Source organism: Silurus aristotelis (genome assembly GCF_946808225.1).
Source record: "Silurus aristotelis genome assembly, chromosome: 1".
Classification (NCBI taxonomy): domain Eukaryota; kingdom Metazoa; phylum Chordata; class Actinopteri; order Siluriformes; family Siluridae; genus Silurus; species Silurus aristotelis.
The window spans coordinates 25,721,459-25,741,680 of record NC_139574.1 but is presented as its reverse complement, the minus strand read 5'-3'; the positions used below and the strand labels follow the sequence as shown (position 1 = coordinate 25,741,680).

At 37.7% G+C, this 20,222-nt stretch overlaps 1 protein-coding gene across 1 annotated transcript; it reads right to left on the bottom strand.

Moving 5' to 3' along the window:
• Window positions 1–589: 589 nt before the first annotated feature.
• Window positions 590–20,043, bottom strand: thbs3a (thrombospondin 3a). The gene is made up of 24 exons (XM_083558959.1): window positions 16,968–20,043; window positions 15,471–16,857; window positions 13,443–13,649; window positions 12,785–13,038; window positions 12,467–12,569; window positions 12,274–12,300; window positions 12,105–12,187; window positions 11,955–12,006; window positions 11,726–11,874; window positions 11,492–11,632; window positions 9,191–9,265; window positions 8,892–9,044; window positions 8,663–8,773; window positions 7,877–7,984; window positions 7,577–7,736; window positions 7,245–7,363; window positions 5,894–5,946; window positions 4,315–4,517; window positions 3,810–3,988; window positions 3,532–3,580; window positions 3,168–3,364; window positions 2,790–2,962; window positions 1,120–1,259; window positions 590–986 (listed from the first exon to the last, which is right to left on the bottom strand). Exons 2-24 carry the CDS (start codon window positions 15,553–15,555, stop codon window positions 925–927), a joined length of 2,883 nt encoding a protein of 960 aa, XP_083415085.1. The 5' UTR covers window positions 15,556–16,857; window positions 16,968–20,043; the 3' UTR covers window positions 590–924.
• Window positions 20,044–20,222: the final 179 nt, after the last annotated feature.

Below are 20,222 nucleotides of genomic sequence, written 5' to 3'. Positions count from 1 at the left end.
ATTAGGCAATAACATTTCTGAGAAAACATTTCTGGCATTTAGCAGAAACGAAAATAAAAATGTTACATAGCCTGCTAGTCTTATTTCAGTCTTAGTCCTGCCATTTAAATGTCACGGTTATATAAATATAGCATAGTTATAATGTGTTAGAATCACATGGTTGTCACTGTGGTCTATAATCCACACTGTAATTATCACAATGAATGAAAAGACTTCTGGTATTGTTTCGCATCTCAGACTATTCACTTTTAATTACATGTATATTTAATGGTGGTCAATTAAACCTGCACATCTTTCATTTTACAATACGCACAGATATTACACAGGATGGCACCTTAAGTGTTGTTTTTAAAGTTGGTTCAACTTTATATTTACAATAATGGGATGACAGATTTGCCTTTTCTAGGGAAATCTGTCCTGGATATAAAAGTCAGTGATCATTAACACCTGGCCATCTTTACACATTTTCCCTTTCACTTGTTCCTTTACACATCACTACATGCTCTCTCTCTCTCTCTCTCTCTCTCTCTCTCTCTCTCTCTCTCTCTCTCACACACACACACACACACACACACACACACACACACACACACACACACACACACACACACACACACACACACACACACACAGTTTTTTGCTTTATACATTGACCTGAGGCACCTCTCTGCTACAACAGTCTCATTCATATAATAAAAGTCAATTGTTGATTTCTCTACTTTGATTTGGCCTCTTCAGATTTAGAGGGACATAGTGTCATTTTTTTTCTCTTTATTTTTTTCCTTGTGTTTCCTTTCACACAAGAGCCCAAGAGTCTGATTTGTGCACAGTTGCTGGTTTGCAGACCCAGAGCAAATGTAGAGACTTTGTGAGTGTTTCTGAATGAAGAGGCAGTGTAGATCAGGGTGGCCATTTTCCCATACCTCACACCTGAATGTGCATTAGTACTTGTTTATGGTGTGATTCAAAGTCCTCTGGGACAGTGTCTGTAAAAAAGAAATATATATATTTCAGCCACAGTTTTCAGTAAAGATTTTTTTTCTGATTCTGCATCTTTTTATATTAAAAAACTGACATTACACTGAATGCTTTTCTAAGAGTGTGTTATAGATGGGTTACCATTGCATCGGTAGTGTAGGTTGGACCAGATGATATTTTCTTGTGAAAAGCAGAAAACACCAAGTCGTCCTCCTCTCATAGTCATGTCAACCACTACATCAGAGTCTGCCACCAATTCCATTCCCTCATACAGTCTGACTCTGTCAAACACATACTTAAGTTACTGAAGTCTTAATATAAATTATTTTTACAAATAAAGTATGGACTTGATCCAGATTTGACAGCTGGGTTTGACAGTGCTTTGTTACTGCAAAAAGCAAATCATTGCAAACTACAAACTAATTCTTTGACATTTTACAAAAAAAAAAAAAAAAAAACCTATAAAATAATAAAATAAAATGAACTCTGAACTTATTGTGACCTGTAAAAGACTCTGTGGGCCAAATATGAGCGTTTTTCTTTTGAAAAATCAATTCTGCAATATTACACACAGCAATATTCAAAAATTGCAATTAATGAATTAGCAATTAATTTAGATAATACTACATACTAGTGGTATTAGACAGTGTCTGTGTACAGGTAGTATGAGAATAACTCAAAGCAAAGTGCCTGACAGTTATTGCAACATGGCATATTTATGTTAGAGTTGGGCGAGAGTAAAGTTGTTGGTTCGTGAGGACAGGAGAGAGGAGTCCCTTTGGAGTTTGGAGGATGACGTTATGTATTAGAGACGCTGGACTGAAGTGCAGTATAGGGTGTGTGTGTGTGTGTGTGTGTGTGTGTGTTTAGTTCTATTCACCACTCTAACTGAATACAAAGCAGGTGTTTCTCTGTGTGCCTGAAAGACCCTGGAATTTCACAGGGAACTGGCTATATACACACAGAAGTCTGACAGAGTGCCCCCCCAACTCCCTGTTCCCCCATCTGCTGTAAGTAGTAATGTGCATAAAAGAGTGACGATTTCTTTAAAATATGAATCTAAACCCCAACTCTTGCATGTCTTTCGCTTTGAATGTATTTAAATAATTTGATGTTGGTACTATATAGTTTAATATATAGCTTATGTATTAATTTCCTGCGTTAGTTCTGTAACACTTTAGAAATAGTAGTTGTTTATAATTTGTGTGCTCGATTGGAAAACGTATTACACGAGTATATTTTATATGTAAATAATGCATTAAATCACATTTCTTGTTCTGTATATTCCCTTTTCCTTACTGTCTCTTCAACTTGTCAACTACAGTAGTTTCCGTTAGATCTGCATATGAACAGGAACCAAGAAAATTCTTGCCAAGGATTTCATTGGCATGGCAACCACAACAATGGAAGGCCATGAGGCCCAACCACTCACTAAAGTCACAGAGGTTTTTGGAGAGCAAGGGCTTTAGGAAAAGGGGGGAGCAGAACAAAAAAAAAATAATACAAAGACAAGCATCCAGACCCCCAGCTTCGTGTCCACTAGTGAGAATTCTGTTCACCTCATGTTGGGATCAATCCATCCATTTGCATACAGAAGGGCGCCCTCTAACGATTTAAAATATTTCACAGTATGTGGGGTAATGACAAAATATTTCTGTAGACTAAACAAGAATCAAATAGAAGCAATAGGATCAATAGATAATAGTTAATATCAGCAGTTTTAAAACATGGAGAACCTGTAATGGAACTTAAGGTGAAGTTTTTTATATGGGGTGCTGGTCTTTACCCCTGCCAGCTTTACATACACTCACCTGATGTAGCCAACCTGGGGCCGGTGACTGAGTTGCCAGCGATAAGAGGTTTTGTCTTTCCAGCCGACATTGCGTGGATCTTTCCACAATAACTTGACCTCACCATCTGTGTCTCCAGTGTGCCACAAAGCATTACGGAGAAATTCTCCTGGCCCTGTATGGGACTTAACTGCCTACAGAGGGAGCCAGAAAGCCAAACATAAGTGCTGTCCTAGATGAGGGTACATGTATCTGTATAATGGGGTCTCTAAGCTAGAAAGTACAACACAAAATACAGAAAAAGCGTTATAGTAATATCTACCTATGTTAACTTTTCAGTTAAACATTTCCAAACAAATACAGATGTGCTTAGCTGAATTGAATTTATTGTATGTCCACCTTGAGCTGTAGGCCAGGCTCAGCCATTGCTCTAAATGGCACAGATTGCCAGTAAGTCTGCTCTGTCTGCTTCCACATCACTACATAGAAGCTGGATGAATCCTGGTAGCCAAAGATGAAGCCAGCATAGTCATCATCAGTCACTGTATTTACATGAAAAGTGCCCTCAAAGTCCACACCGTTAAATGCTGTATAGCCTGCAAATGAAAAGGAGAGGGGAATAGAGGAAAACAGACAGAAGATAAGAGAGCACTAAAGTGTCAACATAGTTCAATGCATGACTGGCGGTAGTTCCAGCAGCACTAAAACAACAAATTATGTCAATCAACTGGTGTCTAAGTTCTGAGTTTTGAAAATGACCTACCAATTGCTAAACCAGGATCACTGTTCATTGTCTGAATAATCTCCATACCCTAAAATGTCAAAATAATAAGAAATTAATCATTATGAATGTATTGTATATTAAAGTGAAATTCATACAGGTTATAGATAAATGCTTATGCTAAATTTTGCATTCAAGTTTTGACAGGATTTGATTGAACTAAAAATGTACTTTGCCTGTCAAATGGTTATAAATGTAATAAACTTTGTTAAATTAGATCAGCACTATGGGTTCTAAAGAAATGTATTTGTCAGCCTGACCTGGTTAAGAACCACCCAGTTAGGATCAATTTGTGCATCACCCTCGGGGTCCAGAATGACAGTCTGATAGGCTCTGAAGTCTGTAAGTGTGACTTCAGAACTCTCTGGACACACGTCCATCAAATCTAGTACTGCATCATTGTCAAAGTCATTCTCACACACATCTCCAACACCATTACCTGGGGAAAGGGGGAAAATGTAGTTAAAAAAAAACAACACAATTTTGATTGAGTTAAAGAGATGAACATACATGGATATGTATCCTAATAATTTTAAAAAGTGCAAAATTTTAAACCATTTAAAAAAAATTCATTTAATGTTATACACATGCCACAGAATATGTGATGCATATTGCACCAAACATTTCTTTATGTTCTGGAAAATAATTGAATCACAAATTGTTGCAAGGTAGAAGACATAACATCAGCACAGAAAATCATTTAGATCCATCCGGAAAATTATCCTGTGATGACCATGACCATAATGGTGCAAATTATTCAATTACCATCTGAGTCTTTCTGGTTGGGATTTGGAATAAGACGGCAGTTATCAGGACCAAGACCTCCTGCAGTCTCAGTGTCAGGAATTCCATCATTGTCATCATCATCATCACAGTCGTCTCCAATACCATCATTATCTGAATCAAGCTGAGAGCTGTTGGGGATGTCGGGGCAGTTGTCTCGTGTGTCCTGGTGCCCATCCCCATCACTGACCAGACAAACAACCATACATATGTAAATTACATATACATCAGGAATGTTAAAAGGTTCATATGACATTTGGAGATTAGAGGTTTGTATCTGTACTGTGATCCTGACGAAAGCAAAACAAATGTCACACAATAAGTTTTGACTTCCATGTAGGTTAGAGGTCAGACATGATGCTTAAAGGACAAAGAAAGACCAAATTAATTAACATTACTAAAAACAATCATTTAAATAATTTATTAATTAATTATAAATATGTAACATGCAGGTCAACATCAACAGAAAAAAAAACTTTGAAATGACCTCATCCTCTAGCAAAATGCAACAGGAATACTGGGTTATTAGGAACAGTGTAGTAATACTAGGTAGTGCCTCCCCCTTTGCTCTCAAAACAGCCTTCATGCCACAGATTTCACAAGATGTTGGAAGCATTCCTTTGAGATTTCACTTCACTTGCACTTCATTTCACTTCAGAAGTGAGTTGTGTTCTCCAAGATTCAGATTACTGAATGGGAATTGTGGCCATGAAGGGATGCATATGGTCAGCAACAATACTCGTAGTCATGTGGAATGTAATGAGGCATTCAGTGTAAGTGGCATTAAAGTGACGATTGATTGGTATTAACAACCCAAAGTCTGCATGGAAAATAATTCTTAAACAATTACATCTCAAGGTTTGATTTTGTATTTATCATGATTGTACAGAGTGGTTATCTGAGTTGCTATCACCTTTTTGTCAGCATAAACTAGTCTGACCATTTTGTTTTGATCTCTCTCACCAACAAGGCATCTTCATCTGTGGGGCTGCCACTCACTGGAATTTTTTTTCACATTGCACCATTGCACCTAAATGCATTTCATTGGCCCTGTACTTGTACTTTGCACAATGACAATAAAGTTGATACTAATCTAATCTAATCTAATCTTTCTTTCATTGATCTAGTCTTCTTTTGTATGCTCAAGGCATATATGCAAACATGCTGTAGAGTGGTGGCTCAACAGTGGCTCTGGTTTACTGATCAGAAGGTCAGGATTTTAAGTGCAAATTCTGCCAAACTGATCATTTTTGGTCCTTGTACAAGGCCCCTAACTTTGTCTATTCCAGGGGTACCATTTTATGGCTGACACGGTGCACTCACCCCAACTTTAATACAAGTTGGGAAATGTGTAACACAAGTGTATGTGACTAGAAAAAGCTGCCTGTTGTAAAATATTACCAACAAAGCACATTAAAGAAATGTCACAGACTGTATTGCAGGCAAAAAGGCTGAGGTCTAGATGGCGCCAGAGTAATACATAATGTGTGTGTGTGTGTGTGTGTGTGTGTGTGTGTGTGTGTGTGTGTGTGTGTGTGTGTGTGTGTGTGTTTAAGCTTACTTGTCTTGATTGGTGTCACACACATCTCCTACCAGGTCATTGTCTATGTCAGTCTGCAAGGATATGCAACGATATGTCAGCATTTCCTTAGTACTTAAATTCGACAAAAAAATGAAGCAAGTTATGATCACAATTCAGTCTGCTGGCACAAACAAAGCATGCATTACCCACCAGGTGCATCTGGACAACTTCCATTGCTATTTGTTCTGCAATAACCGACATAACCCCAATCTTATCGTCCCTACATTGGCTTCCGGTTAAGTTTCGAATAGACTACAAACTACTGCTACTCACTTATAAAGCACTAAATGGTTTGGCTCCCATGTATCTCTCCAGTCTTTTAACATGCTACAATCCATCACGCTCCCTGAGATCTCAAAACTCTGGACTTCTAGTAGTTCCTAGAATAGCAAAGTCCACTAAAGGTGGTAGAGCATTTTCACATTTAGCTCCTAAACTCTGGAATAGTCTTCCTGACAGTTTTCGGGGCTCAGACACAATCACCCAGTTTAAGTGCAGATTAAAAACATATCTTTTTAGCAAAGCCTACACATAACACACATCACATCATAACCTTGTGCTCCAGAACATCTGATCACATGCACATTATCAACTTGTGCTGTTAATATAATGAACAGCAGCTACGCTAATTTCTCTCCACTGCTTCTCTTTCTCTCCCCATCCCGAGGCTTCCTGAGGTTTGGCCAGCTCCAGTCACGTCCCACCTCATGAAGATTATGGACTTTAAAGAAGTAGATGCCAAACTCGCAAACACCCTGAACCATCTAGAGACGTACCAGTGCCAATTAGATCCCACTGCATATGTGGAGTTTGACATTGGACCTCCTGGAGTGTTTAAAGGCTCTGGCATGAAGAAGCTGATGCTGGATCTGTGATGATCACAAATGTTGAGCTCAGTAGCTCCTACTTTTATACCAAAGACTGTTGAAAGAACATTACTTATAATCTTATACTCCAGTACTCATGTTAGTTCTCTCTCTCTCTCCGGTGTTCTGTATTGTTGAAAGATTTATGATCAAACTCTTGATGTCACCCAAATGAGGATGGGTTCCCCTTTTGAGTCTGGTTCCTCTCAAGGTTTCTTCCTCATAACATCTAAGGGAGTTTTTCCTTGCCACAGTCGCCACGGCTGCTCATCATTGATAAATACACACCATTCACCTTGACTGTTGATTTCTGTAAAGCTGCTTTGAGACAATGTCTGTTGTGAAAAGCGCTATACAAAGAAACTTGACTTGACTTGATTCGACTTGAATAACGTTTGTATTAGCTTAAACAAAGATATTAGACCTATAAGACCTTAGTATGGTGCTTTGTAAAAAGTGAGAACCTGCATGGGGTTGTTCATCTCAGGGCAGCTGTCACAGGCATCTCCCACACCATCATGATCCCGGTCTGTCTGCATGGGGTTCGGCACTCTCGGACAGTTGTCCAGAACATTCTGAACACCTGTAATGCATGCAAGTGGATCATCCGCATGTTTGATTTGGCACATGTTTTTACGCTGGATGCCCTTCCTAACGCAACCCTCCCCATTTATCCGGGCTTGGGACCAGCACTAAGAGTGGCTGGGGTTGGTTCCCTGACCGGGGATCGAACCCGGGCCAAAATATTTGGTTCAAAATGAGGACAAAATATCATTATAAAAATAATTGTACTGACCATCTCCATCAATGTCTTGGTCACAAGCATCACCCTCTCCGTTGTTGTCTGTGTCTTTCTGGTCAATATTGGGCACATTGGGGCAGTTGTCACATGCATCACCAAAGGAATCTGTGTCTGAGTTCTGTTGATCTTTATTAGGTACCAGTCGGCAGTTGTCCTAAAACAGCAGAAAAAAGCACTTATGCACAACCTATGCATGAACTTATTGCACTGTATTTCACACAGACATTCATAAAAATTGAAATACGTAGGTGTTTTAATGAAAAAATAGTCATATAATGAGCTTCATAGTTATACCTCAACATTTTTAATACCATCCCCATCAGCGTCCTCATCACACTGGTCACCTATGCCATCATTATCTGCATCTTCCTGGCCCGAGTTTGGTGTGTGTACACAGTTATCCTGTACAATAATAATAATAATAATTGTAATAAATATAAGAAGAATAGACAAAAATAGGTAAAATAGATAAATAAATCATAGTTGTTCAGAGTTGCTAAACATATAAAAGCAAATTGTTTAAAACAGAGCTGTAGGTTTGTTGGTGGGTTAAATCATACATAATAATTGAGTACTGAGAGTAATGCAAATGGGTACCAATCAATGCTATACAAAATTAGATTTCATAATCTAATGTTTTAATATACTACAAATTCCATAAACATGAGAACACAACAGTTTGATAGACCTACAGTATGTACACCACAAAATTGTAGTTTTAGTGTTTCTTGATATTATTATTTTTTTCACAATTGCCACTATCTACATGCTATCAAATCTACATTACAACTTGAAGGTCAACACATGCCTCCCCCAAGTCACACACAAGAGCAAATTCATCCACTTCCCAAATACTTGTTTATGTTGTTAAATATATCTAATTAGAAGAATGGATGTTGTGGCCATTTTTAGGAATTAAACATAATGACTTTGCAAAGCAAGAAAGGAATTATACTGGCCACTTGTATTTATACCTCACCTAAATTTTTTTTATTTTCACTCACTATTACTTTAAGGTGCAAATGTGAAAATGTTGATTATATGAAGAGCAATAATACAGTCTTTGTGATGACTTCATACCTGTTTGCAGTGCTTGTTATTGTCCATGCAGGGCAAAGCACGGTCAGGGTAGCCATCAATATCGGTGTCTACACCACATGTGTTCCCATTACCAGCCCAGCCAACATTACACTGAAAAACACAGACGAGACATAAGCCAGAAGAATAGCACACACACATCCTTGTTTTAAGTTAAGCATAATTCTTTTGCTCTTTTTCAAGGTTTTAGTGATGTTATCTGCTCACATACCGCACAGGTCACGTCCCCGTTCCTCTCAATAATACAGTGAGCATGGGAGTGACATGGATTAAAGTCAAGGGTAGCGCAGGTCTTTCGTGGATAACAGCCTGCCGTCTGATTTCCCACATAGCCAGCTTTGCACTGCCCACATTTAAATGACCCCTAAGAGAAAACCAGGAAGTGTTTGAAAGTAATTTAGATGTTACATCCCTGTACACTTTGTACACTAAACTGTAATTCACCTGATCTTAATAAGGCTTCCTATGTGTTATGAAATTGGTGCTTTAAATAAAACCGCTAATACTTACAATAGTGTTTATGCAGACTGAATTGGCTGTGCAGGCATTGGCAACTTCCACACATTCATCTATGTCTAGACATTCCTGTCAAGGAAAGATGCATTAAAGAGAAAAAAATCACAACATGAACAATACCCTCTATGTATATCTAAATAACAGGGTTTTGTTCTTATTTTAATCCATTTCCCACATTTCTATTTATTGTCTCAGTTCACACATGAACATGAAAGCTCCTGGGAGGAGAAGACTATGATTACTTAGTGTAGTACTGAGTGACGGGGTGGAAGTAATTAAATTTTTTCCTCCTAGAAAGCAAATAATGCTTTCTTGGACCACCAGCTATTAATGGTTGTACTGTAGCATCAACAGGATTGAATGACAATCTCTGGAGCCCAAAACAGTTTATGTAATTATGTACAGTGCCTGTAAAAAGGTTGGAAACTACTAATCTTTTATAGTTTTTGAATAAGACATGCATGTTTCTTTTGTTTTATAAGCTACAAACTATGTAGTTTAATGGTATGGCGATTTAAACATTTAACTGAAATAATTTGGCAAGTCTCTTGTAAAACGTGCAAAAAGGTTTTCCTTTCTGACCTTGTGATCCAGTTATCCATTATACAAAACAGTCAAGCCGACTTTTTGCTCTTTAACTACTAATTACAGTGCTTAGACATATGATTTGGCTCTTTGTCTTATTGTAAAGTAAATGAGGAAGGTGTGTCAGAGACGTATGTTAAGGTGGTGCAGGACATGTATGAGGACATTGTGACAGCAGTGAAATGTGCAGTAGGAACGACAGACTGGTTTAAGATGGAGGTTGGACTGCATCAAGGATCGGCTCTGAGCCCTTTCCTGTTTGCAGTGGTAATAGACAGGTTGACGGATGAGGTCAGACAGGAGTCTCTGTGGACTATGATGTTTGCAGATGATATTGTGATTTGTGGTGAGAGTAGGGAGCAGGTTGAGAAGAGCCTGGAGAGGTGGAGGAATGCGCTGAAGAGAAGGGGAATAAAAGTCAGTAGGAGTAAAACAGAGTACGGGTGTGATTGAGAGGGAGGGCAGTGGAGTGGTGCGGTTGCAGGGAGAAGAGGTGGTGAAAGTGGAGGAGTTCAGGTACCTGGGGTCAACAGTGCAAAGTAATGGAGAGTGTGCTAGAAACGTTTAGGAAAGTTTATAGGACTGTGGTGAGCGCATGTAGGATGTTTTGGAGACAAGGTGAGGGAGGCGTGATTGATGTGGTTTGGACATGTGCAGAGAGGGGACATTTGGTATATTGGTAGAAGAATGCTGAGGATGAAGCCACCAGGAAGGTATAAAAGAGGAAGGTGAAGGAGGAGGTTTATGGATGTGGTGAGGGAAGACATAAAGGTAGTTGGTTTGAAAGAGGCAGATGTAGAGGACAGGGGTGTATGGAGATGGATAATCCGCTGTGGTGACCCCTAACGGGAGCATCTAAAAACAGAAGAAAAAGTCTTATTGTATAGTGAAGTTGGTTCCAATTAGCTGCAGTCCAGACAGTATTGCATTGTGTTGAAGTATGTAATAGTAGCCATGTTGGTTCATTTGATTCCTTTCACCCAAAAAAAAAGTCTTCAACATTCCCTGCCTCAAAACAAACTCAAACCATTAAGCTTTTACTTCCATGTTTGACTCTAAATGTGAGGCAGTATGCTAACATCTTCCCTCCTGTTCTCCATCTTATATATGTATTTCTGTTAAGGACAAAAATGTCAAATTTGGAATCATCTGTCTACAGAACTTTTTCCAGTCAAGTCTATTTTTTTGTGCGTTTTTCCCTTTTACATAGTTTGTTGCATTTAAACAAAAAGAACATACATGTGTCTCAAACCTAAAAAAGGTATTTCCAAACTTTTGATAGGCACTCTAGTTACGTATTATATGAGTAGGATTGCCAATATTTCAATATGTTAAACCAAAGACACTCTTTATCCTAACACTCTGATTCAACATTTTGTTAGACACACACCCCTAATGTTTCTACCATGCCACCTTAACAGTCTCTTATTCTTCAAAACAAGCTCATGGAATTCAGCACATGAAAATCCAAAGTAAATAAAATTCTGATTTCATCTGTTACAAGTCTCTGATATTTTTTTCTTTTCGTTTTCATTTTTTGGGACTTCTTATTTGTCTATATTCGGAAATATTCTGCACAGGCTTTGTGGCTTTCAGTATAACTGTTTGTTATTGTTTAACCAATATGATTTATTTTTTCTACTGGACATGAGGGCATAGCCTAAAAACTGCAAGGGTGTCCGAAGTGTGATTGTGTGTTCCAGTGAGCACCTGTTTGTGGTTCCTGGCGTATTCTAGACCAACACCTAAAATAGGATTTCCCCAATATCCTGGTGGGCAGGATTCACATTTGAAGCCCTTTAGTGTGTTGACACATGCGCTTGAAGAGTAGCAGGGCTGAGCCAGTGAACACTAGGAGAAATACAGAAAAATAACAATAAATGCATGCCTTACATTTGTATATTTATATATTTAGTGTTTGTTAATATTTAGCAACAAACTCACTTCGTCAAGGTCTTGACAGTGGGTGCCATTACCAGTCATCCCTTCAGGACAAGGCCCACAGTGGTATCCTGGGAAAGAAAAAGTCTCCATGCAGGGGACTCCCTTAAAGCAGGGGTTGGGCTGACAGCGGGAGCGAGGCTCATGGAACCCTATTGATTGAATGATTAACTTTGTAATTTAAAAAATAATAAATGTATTATAATTTATCATCATTACAGACAACACTTACCGCACACTTGGCACTCCAGTATTGTATTCCTAATGAGAGACATCTCCTTTACCTACAGTAGGCAGAGAGATATGTAAATCCACACATGGCCATAAACAGAAAAATAAACTTTTATTATGACATATTTATCGAGTCACAACAAACACACACCTGTTCTCTGATATCTTGTCGAAGCTCACCCAGGATCTGATTAAAAATAATGAGTTGTCCAATCAGAGCTTTGGTGTGATCACCTGTGTCCAACATAATTAGAAACAGAATTTGTTATCATATGCACCAAAAAAATACAAATATTCTATTTTTTAATTATAGCACTCACCAAGAATTGAGTTCACTTCCCCATTAACTGTGAATAGAAACATAAAACAGTGATGCAAATGTATATAAACTGTTTCAAATAAAAGAATACCAATGGAATGAAATGCAGACATTTATTAATACTCATTTGACTATCTTGGGAGATTACAAGCAATATTATTGTATTGCCCAGGTGAGTATCTGAGGTGTGTTACCTATATTGTATGAGGAGGCGTCACCTTGAAAGGGGCAGTCAGTGAGAGCACCTGCACTAGCTACAGTACCCCCGAGAGCTAGTTTCAGGCTTTCCACTGATCCCTGTAAACCAAAAACAAACATTCTCATCTCACTCAAGGTGCCCTTTCCCCAAAAGTTAAATTAAATTTTGCCCAAATTAAATAACTTTAATACAATTTGTTAAAAATCTCTGCTGTGCATGACAACAACAATTCTGCTAATGATAATGTTTACATAGAGTATTTGCTATGAAAGAACTGAAAAAGAAAAACAATGTCTGAGCAAAGCTTGTCTACCTGGAGCCGAGCATATGCCTTGTAACCATTTCTTATGTCCACCAACTCCGCCTCCGCAGGCAGGGCAACCAATTGAGGCAGGCGCTGGGCGGAATCAGCCAGGCGACAGTTGACATAAAGCTCAAGACTGAGGTTTTCTCTTTGCAGACCTCCTATGCGGAGGATGATGGACTGGGATCGCCCATCTCCCAAGGCAGAGCTTTGCAAATTTACTGTATGCAGCTTGCCATCCTCACGAACATACCGCACAAGAGCTGTCAGAATAGTCGTGTCATTATTACAAACTTTACCTTCAATGACAAACATTTGATATTACCAATTATGAAGTAGTAACAATTAAAGATAAAAGTGTAGTCAGTACAATACAATTATTAGCTTATTAAGTGTGATTTATGCAATGCAATAGGGGCATTTGTGGAACATAAAAGAACACCAGTGTTTGTGTTTGCATGTGTATAGTAACAGAATATTAAGACTACCCTCTGGTGACCTCTGTATTGGGTCTTTTTTTTTCCCAGCCGAACAGTTAGAGTATTGTTCACATAGTCTGGCAGTCTTAGAAAATGTATTGCCTTCTCGCAGCACTATACAGACAGCAGCACCAAGCTCAATACTGCCTTCACATTACACTTAGATTTACTCTTATGTCTAAAAGTACCTTTGTTGATTTTGCCCATGATGGCAAGCTCAAGGTACTTTTTATTGTCCTGCTTATTGTAGAAACCGAGTAGCACTCCTCCAAGTTTGGGTGGCAGGCGGAAGGTGGAGACGATGTAGAGGTCACTGAGAGTTTTCAGTGCTCCAGACAGCTTTTCAACTGCAGCCACGTTCTGCTTGACATCCTGTAGAGCCAACATGTCTATCACTGAAATACAGAAAGAATGGATATTTTAGTGTTTAAGCAGGCAATTAAACCTAATACACAAATGTAGTAATACAATTAAATACAGTTAAAGGATTTACAGGATTTATATTTGTTTGTGTTCCAGGGATTGTATTTATTTATTTGTTTTTGCTCCATTTTGCTACTTTTGAGCCCCATATAGTCACAATTCTAGAGTGAAATTATTAATATTTTCTCTTGCATATATTGAAATGCATTTTGTCCAGCTTTAAACAGCTATGCATCCTATTAAAACATTAGCTATGTTTGCTTAGTTTGTGTTATTCATACACTATACACACACTATATATACATATTGTATATACATATAGTGTGATCTACCACTCCCTTCATTTCTTTGAATGCAATTTACCTGCTGTTGAAAGTTTTTTTTTTATCTAGTGCCTAGACAGCCCTCCTGGGAAAGCCCTCCTTTTTTCATTTTATACACAGCAATATTTAGTATTTGTAAGTGTTTTAAAAAATGCCTCTACTTTGACAAAAACATTATGAGCTGTATAAGCAGTACCCTGAGTAAATATCTCTGACCAATGGCACATTTACACCATTTACACTGTGAAGTCTTAAGCAGCAGATTAAAGACCCCTGTTGCCTTCCAATTGCTTTCTCCAGTTCTCACATATTGACTCACTTACTATGAAAATGTTTATGCAATGGCTTGTGGCAGGCCAGCAGTACTGCAGCCAGGACAAGGCTGTGTGTGTGTGTGTGTGTGTGTGTGTGTGTGTGTGTGTGTGTGTGTGTGTGTGTGTGTGTGTGTGTGTGTGTGTGTGTGTGTGTGTGTCTGAGGTAAAGACAGAAGGAAAGAATGAATCAATGAGACAGTACACAGATCCAGGGTATAGTGGGAAATCCCTAAGCCTCAGGTGTTGTCTCATTGTGTTCACATACCCATGCATGACAAATCAAAGGAAAGCCCACCCTGTTCTACATCTTTCGAGAAAGATGCAAAGTGGTTCAATGGTAGATGAGCTAAGATTTCCAGAATACGTCAAAGACACGTGCTGAGATGCATAAAATCTTACTGAAATGCATGGCATGGTATGTGTGTAATACTAATACTACTAGTAAGAAACAACACAACACTTTTTTACTCATGTTATACTTTTCAAGAACTCTTAAATTCATGCCTTAAAATGCTCTAGCTTTCTCAAGGTGTCTTTTTTGGAAACATTCCAGAAAGGGAAGCCCTGCTGTAAGTAATAACGTACAATAACCTTTTACACTAGTAAGGCATGTACATAAAACAGAATACTGTTTGTATTTTTTTATGATTTTTTTTTAAGAATGGCATGATTCATTTGAACAACAACAAAATTGCTGCAGATGACTAGAGCACCAAAAGCAAAAGTATGGGTTTGAAAAAAGGTATATGTATATACTGTATGTATGTATGTATATATATATATATATATATATATATATATATATATATATATATATATATATATACATACATATATATATATATATATATATATATATATATACACACACACACACACACACACACACACATACAAAAACACGTACTTCGATATATGAAGAAATTTGGTGTTTGAACAAACGTTTTAAAAGTGTGAATCACTTCTTATTTTTTATAATCATATAAAGAGCTCAATCTAAAGTCCTATTTCAGGTGCTTATTATATACCGGTTTTTTTTTTTTTTGGTTTTTTTTTTTTAACCAATAAAAAAAAAACTATAGAAAAGGGCGGTTTAGATTTAAATTTTTTACATGTGCAATAAAACAACATGAGACAGACTGGGGCATAATGATACCTTGTTTGTCTTGTTTTTCCAGAGGTTCACACCAGCAGGAGATCTGCATCATGGTCAATACAATCCAAACTGGCACAGATCGCATTGCACCCAAGTTCTTGGATAAAGCAAAGCAGGAAGAGCAGGTTGATCTTCAGTGGAGGAAAAGTTTAGAAAACTGAGAAGGTTTTCTTATCAAACAAGCGCGGCGAAGTTGCGGCTGTCGCGTTCAGAGCGCTCCTTCCGACCAACTGGCTCGTGCACTGAGAGAGGGAGAGAGAGGAAGAGAGAGAGAGAGAGAAAGGAAGAGGGAGAGAGAGAAAGAGAGAGAGAGCAATTAAGCGCGCGCGCGGCGGTGGGTGCGCGTCAATCAATTAACAGCGGTGGACTTTTTATTACTTTTTGCTTCACTGATTCGGTTCATGCACGTTACCCGTTTATTTTAACATCCAGAAATTCTGAGTGATTCCTCAACCTATACAAACGGAATAGCGGAATATGCACGTATTTGCATACCAAAGTGCTCCCATCTGTGTGCTAACAGTATAAGGTACACTATATGTGACCATTAAACCCACATGTGATCTAGAAGAATCCTTTTTTTTGGTCACATAAACATTACAACTCCTACATTCTTCTCTTCACATATGCCAGTTTGTTAAGGCCAAAGTGCTGTGTCAGCCATAATACATCACCCCTGGAGAACAAAGGGGTTAAGGAGTTTGCTCAAGAGCAGCCATATGTAGTTCTTCCCCAAACTTTTACCCTAAAGAGGACATCACACAACTGTCCAAACTTGTACCAACATGACAATTCCCATGTGCACAAAGTGAGGTCTATGAAGACATGGTTTTTCAAGTAGAACTTGAGTGACCTTGCACAGAGCCCTGACCCTAACACATTTGGAATGCTGAACACATTTGGGATGTATGTATCTGTATGTATCCCAATTTACCAAACATTGCCCCAATACACAAAATAAAAGTCAGCATCCTGAACACATTATCTTTCCAATATCCTTAAGATGTTATTTTAATAATGACAAGCCTAGACCATGTGGAAATGTCCAACTCTCCCAATATATCAGGAATAATGTTTGACTTTTAGCAGGTTAAAGGAGTTAATACTGGACATGATATGGGTATGAAGAAGTTAAAGAAGCTATTTAAATGAGAATGTCGAAGAGAATACAAAGAAATACACTGTCTGAATATTCTAGGCTGTGTTCCATTAGAGGAAGATACAAGACAGAATCTGAAGTTAAAATATGAGTTTTTTGTAATAATGAATCCACAGATTAAACATTCCTGCATTAAGAACTGAGAGAAGAAATCATTTCCAAATTAGAGTCTGTCACTGGAAAAGGAACCTGAACGATCTGAAAAGTGCGGTAGCTCATGAATTCACACTTTTAATAGAAGCTGTACATAAAGTTAATTTAGTATTTGAGCTGATGAGTAATTATGTTTAGTTTAGGTTTAAATGTTTAATACTTGTTGATATGCTCACAAATGTGACAGTCAAATGTAGAATAAAAGGCAAAAATAAGACTATATAATTGTATATCACTGTTGTTTTTGGTAATGTGGAAGCAAAGCAATTTTATTTAACTAATAAGTTTTAAAGTAATTTTTGTATCAAGAATCTGACTAAAGTAATATGAAAATTATTCAAATGAATTATTTAAATGCAAAAAGAGAGGGACAAATGTCAGGGTTTGCAGATAATGACCATGCACATGTTCTGAAACCCCAGTGTTCTTTTCACTCATCACTAGTAAATCCAGTAAATCACTCCTGTGATGATTTGTGATATTTACAATTCTATAGTCCAGTCGCAAACCTCAGAAAATCATTGTGTAAAGAAAATAAAGACACTGTTAAAATGAACAAGTACACTGCTATTTCTGAGACCCAGCATTTGACCCCTACAGGGAAACACATGACCCCTAATATGACCTCAGCAACCCTCAAGAGCCTTTTTAAACACAAAGCTTTAAAACCTCTTCGCTTCAATTCACTGTATGCATTTCAAATTAAATTATGTTCTTGGATTTATAAAATCAGCAGTTTATAATAATAATTTCAAGATGTGTTTAATAAAAGCTCAAAAACATTTTAGGTTTTGGTGACGGCAGGCTTGACATTTCCCTCCCCTGCTAGGAGAAACTGTTTATTTTTGATTGCTACTGTGTTGCCTCAGTAACCAATTTTAGCAGCCCATGCCAAGGAAATATTTCCACTCATACTTCATTATTGCTGGACCTTGAAAGCAGGAGATTTGGAAATAAATGGTTGGTTCTTGCCCTTTTCAAACATCATTACACAATTCGAAAGAATTGCTAAAAAAAAAAAAAAAAAAAAAGGCACGCAAACATGAAGTAACGTGCCTGTACGGAATGAGTGGCTTGTTAAAATCATTCTCTTTCACAGAGGAAAAAATCTGGAGTTTTCAGAAAAATGTTAGAATGCTTAGCACTAGTGAGTCTAAAGGGATGACTCACACTTTTTTTAGCTCCTGAACTAAACTAAAAGCAGACACAATCATGACATTCATGTTCAGGCATCACACTCCATCTTTTTTCTATTCTGACTGAATTGGAATCTCATACAGAACAAAGCCACACAGTTTTGCTATAAAGTACATTTTCCATTTCTTTCATTAAACTTCATCTCCCATTGAAGAGAGCACATAAGCACATTAGTACACGTGCATGTGCACACACATACCCACACCCATATTACATTTCTCCTCAACCACCCCCCACCACCACACCAAATTAACCCAAAACAAACAAAAAAAAAAAACCTGGAACAGGAGCCACAGTGAGATTCCTGAGCTGTGCTTTAATACACAGCTGAGTCCATAGGATGCAATGAGGAGACAGACATCAGTTTGTCAGCCCCAGTAAGTATTGCACAAAACACTAAGACAAAATGAAGAACTAAACATGTTTTTAAAAAACATTCCTCACACGTTTTACACCTGATTCGTTGACAACTGATCATTGGCAACATCAGCCTACAGCTAGGCGATGAGTTCTGATCTTTTATTTCATTGGGACAGCAGTCACTAACTGGGCTACTTTTGTTAAGACACTAGCAAGCTAGAGCCCGAGTCTCTTTCATTAAGATAAACACTTGTGTTTGTGGTGTTCTGAGTCCAATTATAGTCTGACTAAAGGCAAATAGCTTTTGGGTTTGTGCTACGGCTGCTGTTATCAACCATCCTCAGAAGCAGCAGGTATCGCACATGGTGACCTGGACAAATCTGTTTGTAGATGAGGGCACTTGATGCCTTTTAATAGTGTGACTTGCATTAAACAGATGGTCCTTTGTATGCTGGGGCACAGTGTTTCAGTAACTTGCAGTGGCACATAGATAGTTCCAATCCTATCCTATTCACTCCTATCCAATGAGAGTCACTCTTTAGTCCTGCCACCAAATATGCCATAGATATCAAAACGTAGAGCCTATTAGTTGGCATCTCTGGACTTGTCTTAGGGCATTAATTAACAGAGACTGAGAGATAAATGGCACTTTTAAGTAATAACACATACAGTGAACATGACTGCTAACAAGGGAAGTATTGTATCACTAGAAAATTATTTTTAATAAATAACAAAATACACCCACCATGGTAGAACAGATGAGAGACGTCTATCACAAATTGTGTAGGGCAGGTAAGGTACATCTGGTCTAGGTGTACAGAACCGATAACTGTACCCCAGTTATATTTAATACGAGGTCATACATCACTTTATGACTGTTGGAAGGTCATAGTATACAAATGCTAGCACACAGTAAAGTATCCAGGTGACTCTACCCAGCTGTAAAACCAAGATTGGCTTGTTTTAACAATAATAAATCCTTAAATAACTTACTCCAAGAATGTATTGATAGAGACTTCAAAGCCCTTTTGTAGACAAGGGTGTCTGCCAAATAGCATAAAAATGCTCATATCAGACTCATATTTTAAATTCAGATTAAATAAAATATCTTTCTGTGCTGATGAAATTATGTAATCTTTGGTACTTAATGGATTATACTAATTGATTTGAGCAACCTGGCCATTAAAGGAAAAATAAAAAATCAGTAACCTGTTCACACATCAAACCTCATCAAATGTCAAATATCCAGTACTGTTCATTTAATAGCAAAATCACAAATATTTGTTCTATTTTCGATGGTTTAAACCAGGCACAGGAAATGCAGCAGAAATTAGATGGCACACAACTCGAGTTAAATTTAAGTCACTAGAGTTCATCAGCCACCAACTGTTCATAACATTTTATAAAGGATGACCCCCTTTACTGTATATAGACACCTACGCAAATTAGACAGATAAGACAAAAGTCACACAAATAAAGACACATTTATGCCTGAATCTGATGTAGAATGGCATGCGGGTAAAGAAATGTAGGTGCAATTGCAATATATAAGAAATGTAGCAAGGTCCCAGAAGTGAAGACATAAAACTGTGATAGATGGAAGGAAAATAAGACAGACAGATTATTACTGTTGAAGGGAGGAAAGCTTTTGAACCCCAAACACTTATCCAGACATGAAAAATGATGTATAGCCACAGAAAAAAACTCTAGTGGCAGATATGGGGGAAAAGAAACTTGAACAATCACAATATGTGTATAATTTATCCGAATTTTTCTTTTTCTTTTTTTTTTAAGATGCAGCAAAAAAAAAAAAATGTAATAAACCACTAGTCTTTTTTTTTTTTTTTTTTTTAACTAGGCAAACTTTATTAAAGCTCTTGGTT

Excerpts from the sequence above, each read along its gene's own strand:
- thbs3a (XM_083558959.1), bottom strand. The coding sequence starts at position 15,555 with ATGCGATCTGTGCCAGTTTGGATTGTATTGACCATGATGCAGATCTCC. Across the intron at positions 11,633-11,725 it reads ACTGTCAAGACCTTGACGAA|TGTTCACTGGCTCAGCCCTG; the intron begins GTGAGTTTGTTG and ends TATTTCTCCTAG. Across the intron at positions 3,365-3,531 it reads TGATCCTGGTTTAGCAATTG|GCTATACAGCATTTAACGGT; the intron begins GTAGGTCATTTT and ends TTTCATTTGCAG.